This window comes from Arachis ipaensis, chromosome B08 (genome assembly GCF_000816755.2).
Source record: "Arachis ipaensis cultivar K30076 chromosome B08, Araip1.1, whole genome shotgun sequence".
Classification (NCBI taxonomy): domain Eukaryota; kingdom Viridiplantae; phylum Streptophyta; class Magnoliopsida; order Fabales; family Fabaceae; genus Arachis; species Arachis ipaensis.
The window spans coordinates 120,646,764-120,656,185 of NC_029792.2; the positions used below are offsets into that span (position 1 = coordinate 120,646,764).

Below are 9,422 nucleotides of genomic sequence, written 5' to 3' on the forward strand. Positions count from 1 at the left end.
AAGAGTACAAGCCTGTCCCTGTCTTTTTTAACTATAAAATTTCTTTAGGGAAGACACGTTCCATGTATTAGGCAAGATTTTGCCATCTAGTGACTCTAGTTTGTATGCTCCTTGGCCGAGTGCTTTGGATACTCGGTACGGGCCATCCCAATTGGCTGCGAGTTTTCCATGTGTTGGTGGTTTCCGAGCAATTTCTGTTTTGCGGAGGACTAAATCTCCTGTGACGAAGGATCTGTTTCTGACCGTCTTGTTGTATTGTCAAGCTATTGCTTGCTGCGCTGCGCGCTGCCTCAATGTGGCGATTTCTCTGACTTCTTCGATGACGTCGAGCTCGGATCTCCGAGCTTCCTCTTGATTGTTGATATAAGTTCGGATAGAGTTCTGGGAGATCTCCAGTGGTATCATGGCCTCTGAGCCATATACCAATCGGAACGGCGTCTCCTTTGTTGATGTTTGTGGGGTGGTGTTGTATCCCCAAAGGACTTCAGGTATTAGCTCGGCCCAGAGTCCTTTGGCGTCATCAAGTTTCTTCTTTAGTGCATGTAAGATGACCTTGTTTGCGGCCTCAGCTAGTCCGTTCGTTTGAGGATGTTCAACAGAGGCGAAATGTTGCTTTATTTTTAGATTCTGCAAAAAGTTTGGAATTTCTGATCGGCGAACTGGCGACCGTTGTCAGTTGTAATATGCTTAGGTATGCCAAAACGGCAAATAATGTTTTTCCAAAAAAATGTAATCATTTGTTGTGATGTTATTTTCGCTAAAGGTTGGGCCTCCACCCATTTGGAGAAATAATCAATGCCGACAATAAGAAATTTTACCTGGCCCGGTGCCGTAGGGAATGGCCCGAGTATATCTAGACCCATTGGTTAAATGGCCAACTAATGTCCGAGTGATGTAACTGTTCGGCAGGTATGTGTATCAGTGGTGCATGTATTTGGCAATTGTTGCATGACCTGATTTTCTGTTGGCTGTCCTGCTACAAAGTCGGCCAGAAAAATCCAGCTCGAAGGATCTTTGATGCTAAGCTCCGAGCTCCGGTATGGGTGCCGCAGATTCCTTTATGTGCCTCGGCTAAAGCAATGTCCGATTCGGGTTTGTTAAGGCATTTGAGTAGGGGCCGATTATAACCTCTTCGATATAGTTCTCCATTGAGGATTGTAAAGAAGGATGCTTGCCGTCGAAACTTTTTATTGTTTTCGACCCCGTCTGGTACTACACCTGTTTCTAGAAAGTGTATGAAGTCGTTCCTCCAATCTGTTACCTGTGACACACTTAACACGTTTATCAGAGTAACAGTGGGTGATGTTATTGTGAACTGTTGTAGTGTAGATAGTTTGGACTGGGTACTGCCGAGCTTAGATAAGAGATCTGCTCTCTGATTTTGTTCACGTGGAATGTGTTCTATTTCAAATTTGACAAATTTCTATGATAATTTCTTTACTAATAGCAAGTATTTAGAGAGTAGAGGATCTTTTACCTGAAAGAGGTCATTTACCTGCTGTACGACTAACAAAGAATCACAATATACCTTGATCGTCGATATTTGAAGATCTAAGCAGAGTCTGAGTCCGGCGAGTAATGCCTCATACTCGGATTGGTTGTTGCTTGCTTTGAAAGCTAAGTGTATTGAGTGTTCCAAGATGAATCCATCTTCGGCTTCGAGACGAATTCCTGCACCACAGCCTCCATGATTTGAAGAGCCATCCACGTATAAAATCCATTGTTTTGCATGATCTTCCTCGAATGGTATTGTAAGCTCGGCAATGAAATCCGCCAAGAATTGTGACTTGATAGGTCCTCTGGAGTTGTATCTTATGTCAAACTCGGATAATTTGACTGCCCATTTTATTAGTCGTCCTGCAATTTCTGGCTTGTGTAGCACTTGTCTTAATGGGTGATCGGTTCTGACATGGATAACGTGGCTCTGGAAATAAGGTCGGAGACGTCGCGCCGAGAATATAAGTGCTAACGCGAGCTTCTCGATCCTTGGATAATTGAGTTCGGCCTGGTGGAAAGTTTTGCTAACAAAGTACACTGGATGCTGAACTTTGTTTCTCTCTGTAACAAGGGCTGAACTTATCGCCCAATTAGTAACTGACAGATATAGAAATAGATCTTCCCCTTGTAGGGGTTTTTGTAGAATCGGCGGTTGTGAGAGTGTTATTTTTAATTTTGAAAAGGCCTTCTCACAATCGTCGTTCCACTCGAATTTATTTTTCTTTTTAATTGTTTTGAAAAAAGGAACAGAAGTTGAAGCAAGGCAAGGAACAAATCTGGAAAGTGCAGCGAGTCGTCCTGTTAGGCGTTGAACTTTCTTGACTGTTTTAGGGCTGTCCATTTCCAGCACTGCTCGGCATTTGTCTGGGTTTGCCTCTATTCCCCTACATGTTAGTAGAAAACCTAAAAACTTACCCCCTTGAACGGCGAAGGCACATTTCTCGGGGTTGAGGCGCATGTTGTACCGGCAGATCTGGCCGAATATTTCTGTAAGGTCGCTGATGTGATTATGTCCGGTTTTCGTTTTGGCGACCATATCATCAACATAAACTTCGATATTCCTGCCGATTTGTTTGGCGAACACTTTATCCATAAGGCGTTGGTAAGTTGCACCTGCGTTCTTTAATCCAAATGGCATAACTTTATAACAATAGTTACCGAAATCAGTGATAAAAGCTATTTTATCTTGATCGGAGGGGTGCATTAATATTTGATTATACCCTGAATACGCATCCATAAAACTTAAAGTAGCATAGCCTGATGCATTGTCTACTAAAGAGTCTATGGATGGTAGGGGGTAAGAATCCTTTGGGCATGCTTTGTTTAGATCTGTGAAATCGACGCACATGTGCCACTTACCGTTTTGTTTTCTTACCATTACCACATTGGCTAGCCATGTAGTGAATCTGATCTCCTTGATAAATTCGGCGTTGATGAGCTTTTTTGTTTCTTCTAGTGATGCTCTCTTTTTTTCCTCGCCGAGTTTTCGTTTCTTCTGTTGTACTGGTCGGACTGCCGAGTTTATTGCTAGTTTATGACTGATAATTTGTGGATCGATTCCGGGCATGTCTGATGGTGTCCATGCAAAAAGGTCGGCATGTTCTTGCAGGAAAGTTGTTATTTCTGTAACTCAGATGCATTGAGTGAGGTACCTACAAATGTGAATTTATTAGGGTTATTGTTGAAATACACTTTTTGTAGTTCATCAGAGGGTTTTGGGCGATCGAGGAAATCAGCTCTTGGGTCCAGTTTGGCTAGCGTGTGCTCTTTTTGGTTCAGGCCAACATTGTTGACTTGTTGCGTGGAGCGATTTTGGAATTTCATGCTGATGTTGTAACATTGCCGTGCCTCTTTATGGTCGCCATGAATTGTTCCAACCTGGTTTTCCTGCAGAGGAAACTTTACACAGAGATGAACTGTAGATACAATAGCGCCGAACTTATTTAAAAAGGGTCGGCCGAGAATAATGTTATATGGGCTGAAACAATCGACTACTAAATATTGAATATCATTAGTTTTTGAAAGAGGTTGCTCACCCAGTGTGGTTTGTAACCACACTGATCCGAGTATTGGAACTCGTTCTCCTGAGAAGCCGACCAGGTCTCCTCCTGTTGACTGTAACACGTTGTCGCTGAGCTTCATCTTTTGAAATGTGGAATAAAACAGAACGTCGGCACTGCTCCCGGGATCCAAGAGCACTTTTTTTACTAATAGATCCCCTATCTGGAGGGTGATTACCACAGGGTCGTCCAGATTTTGTATATTGGATTTAAAGTCGGCCTGTGTGAAAGTGACTTCTGGTTGTGGGTTAGTGATTGCTTTGTCTTGTTTCGGTCCTTTTACCGAGCATATTGCTCTGAACGATCTTTTCCTTGCTGAGTTTGTGTATCCCCCACCTGCATATCCTCCTGAAATACAATTGATTATACCTCGTGGTCTTTCGTATTGGCCTGAAGATGCCTTCTCTTTTCCTCGGTGTTGTTCAGAGAGGTCGTTTGTTGTGGAACTATGGCCGCGTTTTTGGATGTGACCACCGATGTATTTATCTAGGTGACCTTGTCTTGCTAGTCGTTCTAAGAGATCTTTGGCGATCACACAATCATCGGTATTGTGGCCATGTTTCTGGTGGAAAGCGCAGTACTTTGACTTGTCCACGTTCTTTGCATCCTGGTATGTGCCGGCCTTTCTTGGAGGCTTAATTAGTTTGGAGTTCAAGATCTCCTTGATTATGTCTTCCCTCTTAGTGTTAAACTGCGTATAAGAATCAAATCGAGGTGTTAGTTTAAAACTTTTCTTAATGGTCGAGTTCTTATCTTCTTCACGGAAGTGTGACTTGTCAGACTTCCGAGCTTGTCTGAGCTCCTCGATGTCAATTTGTCCTTTCGCTTTCTCTCGAAATTCTGCTAGGGTCTTTGGTTTTGCTACTGCGATTGTTTCCTGGAACTTCCCGGGTCGGAGGCCACTTTTAATTGCGTGCAGATGGACCTCGGGGTGGGGATCTGGTATGTTGATTGCGATCTTGGTAAAGCGAGTCATATATTCCTTTAAGCTTTCGTTTGGTCCTTGCTTGACAGTGTTCAGGTAATCAGAATCGTGCAAGTATATTGCAGATCCAGCGAAATATTCTTCAAATAACTTCGCCAACTGATGAAAGCGCGAAATGGAACCTGCAGGCAAAGCACACAACCAATCAAGTGCAGGACCGTCTAAATAATTCGGAAAACAACGGCATAAAACTATATCTGATGCACCATTGACGATCATTATTGATCGGAATTTCTTTAGGAACTTCCTCGGATCTCCGAGTCCATCATAAGGCGTGAGAGTTAACGGCAGAGTGAACCTCTTCGGCAGTTCGAAGTTCATTACTTCTTCTGTGAAGGGGCCTACAGGGTCCTCGGACTCTTCTGTCTCGTCTTCGGGCTGCTGCCCTTCGTGTCGAGCAGTTTCTGAAACATGAGTCGGTTGCGACTGATGTTCCTCGTCTTCCGCCTGTTGGCGATGAGTATCGTTGTGCTCAATCCGAGCATGATTTAGCTCAGCAATTTGAGCAGCCATTATTTGGTTCTCGTCAGCCATTCGTTGATTAGCTTGTTGTAGCTCAGCTACCATTTGCATAAGTTCGGACAGTGAAGGAGGCGGTACGTCAGCCATGGATGTAGATGGAAGTGATGGGACCAAAAGAAAAAATGTGATTTCCTCGGCCCCACGGTGGGCGCCAATTGATCTTGCCTGGAAAATAGATCGGCTTTCACTCCTTGAAATCAGCCGAGCTATATGTTACAAGGTTGGATGTCTGTCCCTTCAGGGTCCGAGCTTCTGATGTTCGTTGTAGAGTATAAGAACGTGAGCAATGCAGAGGAGGTGGAGTGTACCTGCAAGGACACTCCGATGCTTAAGTCAGTAATGGTGTCAAGTTCGGAATAATCAAAAGATACTTTACCTTCTCTTTTATAGATATTTACTCGTCCGTTGCATCTTTAGATGACTATTTGTCCATTTCTGATGATTGGTTTGGTAACCGACTTTATTCTTACCGTTTGAGACGTCGGTTATAATAATATTGATTTTGCCGAGTTATAGCTCATAAGGGCCGAATAATAATGGCAGATGACGAGTTATGATGATGGCTGGTTATGAGGCCGAGTTATGATTTGTATTAATGGTGACCATATCAATTAATAATTAAAATTTCATGTTCACAATAGTTGTTAGAAGAAAAGGTGATGAACAAGATATCAACTTGGCCTAGTGGAACAGTATTCAGGTTTGAATTTCATAGTTGCTTAGCTTATTTTTTAGTTTAAAAATTGTCTTTCAATTAGTGATAATAAATACGGTTTTTTCACGCAAAAATAAAAAAAAAAGAAATAAATTAATAGACAAATTACTGAAATAAAATAAATGGTAATTAAAATTACCCATATACAATTTTTACAAAAGATTACTCATATACTTTTTTTTTCATAATTATATGTAAACCGTTGTAGGGTATAGCAGTTTCTGAAAGAGGTGAAGCAAACATAAATCATTGGAGGCAACAACGGTTTACATTAATATGTTATTCATTGCTGCACTGTGTAGCGCAGATTATACACATGTTTATAAAGGGTATATGGCTAACAAGTGTATTTTCTTTTGTGTTGTTTTGGGTATATAAAATTTGTTTTAGTTTATCACCGTATTCTTCGTTCGAGTAGGCCAAGAACTAATCTATTGCTGTGACTAATCCATTGCCATGCATAAGACAATTTAAATTTCTAACGGACTAATGAGCTAACAACTAGACCAACCTAACTTAATTAATTTGTAACATGAATTAAAATTAAGTTGTTTTATTAAATTTTTTTATAATTATAGAAAAGTGTATACAAGTAATCTTTTTGAAAAAATTATATATGGATAATTTTAATTGTCATTTATTTTATTTAAATAATTTGTCCTAAATTAATGTGCTAACATGCTTATTTTACTTAATCCTCCTATAGTCCTATGTTACTATAGTTTTAAGGTGTGGTTAATTTTTGTATTTATATCTTAATACTAATCTTTTTATAATCGTAACAAATTTGATAAAAGGTAGAGCCTAAATGCTTGTATATATTACTAGCAGGTACTTGTTCAGTTACTTTTCTATTGTTTTTAAGAGATTAATTTTTATATTTTTATTTTTAAAATTATAAATTTGATAAAATAATTTTAAAATTTAAAATAAATACTATTTAAAAATAAATATAAAAATTTTAAAGTTATTTAAATTTTAGAATATATAAAATTTATAAATTTAAATTAAATAAAACATTAAAAAATTTTATTATATCATTATTATGTGTAACAAAATAATGATAAACATTTATAAAGTAATTATTTATAAACATTATATAAGTTTATTTATTTATTTTTTCAACAGTTAGGATTGAGATTCAAATTCAAAATCTCTAGATGAGAAAGGAGAGATTATGTCATTCGAGTTATGAAGTAAAGATAAAATATTATATTCAAAGTGTAAATCCCGCTAAAATCGGTAAATAACTTGTTAATAGATTAAATTTTATTAGGAAAGCTAAAATACAAAACTAATATCAAAATAGGATAGAACTCGTCGAAACGAGAATTTTGTTATCAATTTTGATAATTTGGCCCAAAGTTAGACCGAACGAACCGAACCAGTCGAACCGGATCCGAACTGGACCCGTGGGCCCAACCAACTCACTATATATAATGAGCTGAAGCTCATTTCATTCCATTCAGCATGCAGAACACGCTGGGCAGCAACCTAAATGGGGAAGAACATGTTGAAGATTCCAAAACCCTTGATTTCATTCAAATCCACATAACTTCTCGCTTCGAGCTCCGATCGTCACACCGTTTGCGGCTACGCGTCCGCGGCGTCGAGCTCTACAAAGCCCATAACATTGAAAGGTAAGAAAGCCACATTTTCGTTCTCAATTTTTCTATTTCTAGTTCTGAATTTATTGGGCTTTGGTGTTGAGATTTTGTATAATTTGGTGTTTTAGGCTCAAGTTAGCTTCCGGGACTTATGGGCTCAAGCTATTGAGTACATGGGTATGGTAAGGACACTCTAACCCTAGCTCAATCTTGTATTTACTATGAAAAAACTGAAATTGAAACATGTATATGTATTAGGTGTAGATTAAGTGGGTATATATGCATTGGAATTGAATTGGAAGTACTTGGAGGCTTGTTGGTGGTCAAGGCTTATTTTGGGCTGTTTTGATTGAGCTTGGAGGGGCTGTAATTTTGTGTTGTGAGGCTGCCTTGGGTGAACTAAGTGATCGGCCAAGGTATGATTTAAGTTTCGCACGTTTAATATTTACGGTATTGTGAAAACTTAGGTTAGAGGAACCATAAGATAAGTTGAATTGTTAATTGCATTTAATGAGTAGTTTGTAATGCTGTTGGAATAAATTATTGATGAGCATAAATTGGAATTATGAGGTTTGAGGTTATCAATTTCATGTTTTTGGACTTGCTTATAATGGGTTGTGCTGATGTTGATGTTGATGGATTATGGTTGGTGATTGTTAATAAATAGATGTTATCTCAAGTTGATGTTGATATGTGTTAATGAAGGGTTGGGTTATGTAATGGAATTTATTTGTTATAAGTGTTCTTGTAATCATTAAAGAAGAATTGATATATCTTGATATATTGGGATCATTGTGTGGATTTTATGGAATGGTATGGACATTAATGTACTAGTGGTTGGTTATGATGGAGTAAGACTTGTTATGTTGTAAACTTGCAGGTTTTGCGAGTGGAAAATGAGAATTGGTGAAAAATGGGGTTTAGGGTATTTTTGTTAAAATATAAATTTTGATGAACTTTGGTAGTCCATATCTTGCTCTACAAATTTTGAATAATGATGAAGTTTGTTTTAAATTAAAGAGTGTTTTATAAGCTTGAAATTGATATAAAGTTTGCGGAAAATCGAATTTTGTAGAGGAAGTTATGGATGCCGGAAAGTTGGTGCGAAAAACTGAAATTTTAAAGGTTGCAGCAGAACCAGGTATTCTGATGTGTGCCCACGCACATAGCTGTGCGCCCGCACACCTGGTATTTTTCATAAAGTGTGCGTACGCACACTCTTGTGCGCACGCACACGCCAGGGCGAGTCTTCTGTTGGTGGCGCCAGCACAGGTGGGGCGCTCGCACACCAAGTGATGTGTGCGCACGCACGCATATGTGCGTATGCACACGTCCTGCTTTCTTTTTCGAGCTTTGTGCACGCACAGGTGTGTGCATACGCACACGCCCTATTTTTCAGCACTTTATTTTTCTATTCTAAACATGGTTTTAGACTCTAAAACCCTTATTTTTGCCCTGTTAACCTTAGATTCTACTAGCATGCTTAGTAACTAGCAGAAGTTAGGATTTTAGGGTAACTTGGGAATGAAGAAAGAAGTAAATATGATAAGTTATGTGAAAGGGAAAGTGACTATGGAATGAAGTAATGATGCCATGGCTTGATACATGACTGAACAATGATTATGAATATTAAATGGCTTATTAAGAATGATATCTGAGATACGAGTTTTCCTGGGTAAAAACCGTGGCTCGCCACGGCGTGTTCCAGGTTGAATCTCGATACTCTGTTGACCCTACATCGTAAGGGTGACCGGGCACGTATAAATTTCCGGGTATGGATAGCCCCCATTGAGTGATTTATATGATGATTGAATGTGAACTCTATGCATAGACTCTTGGGGATGCGCGACGGGGGACAGTCTAAGGTTTTCGGACTTGTCGGGTTGGCTAGATAACTGACAGATGGGCCCCATCAGCCATAGGACAGGCATGCATCATATGCATTTGTTTGTTTTGATTGCTATGCATTTCCTGGGTTTGCCTAATTGATATATATCACCTGCTACCTGTTATACTTGCTATTTGTACTATCTACT

At 39.3% G+C, this 9,422-nt stretch overlaps 2 protein-coding genes across 2 annotated transcripts; both read right to left on the bottom strand.

Moving 5' to 3' along the window:
- LOC107611502 lies at positions 259-863 on the bottom strand. Its single transcript, XM_016313417.1, has 2 exons — positions 819-863; positions 259-612 (listed from the first exon to the last, which is right to left on the bottom strand). Exons 1-2 carry the CDS (start codon positions 861-863, stop codon positions 259-261), a joined length of 399 nt encoding a protein of 132 aa, XP_016168903.1.
- Positions 3,115-5,151, bottom strand: LOC107611501. Its single transcript, XM_016313415.1, has one exon. It carries the CDS (start codon positions 5,149-5,151, stop codon positions 3,115-3,117), a length of 2,037 nt encoding a protein of 678 aa, XP_016168901.1.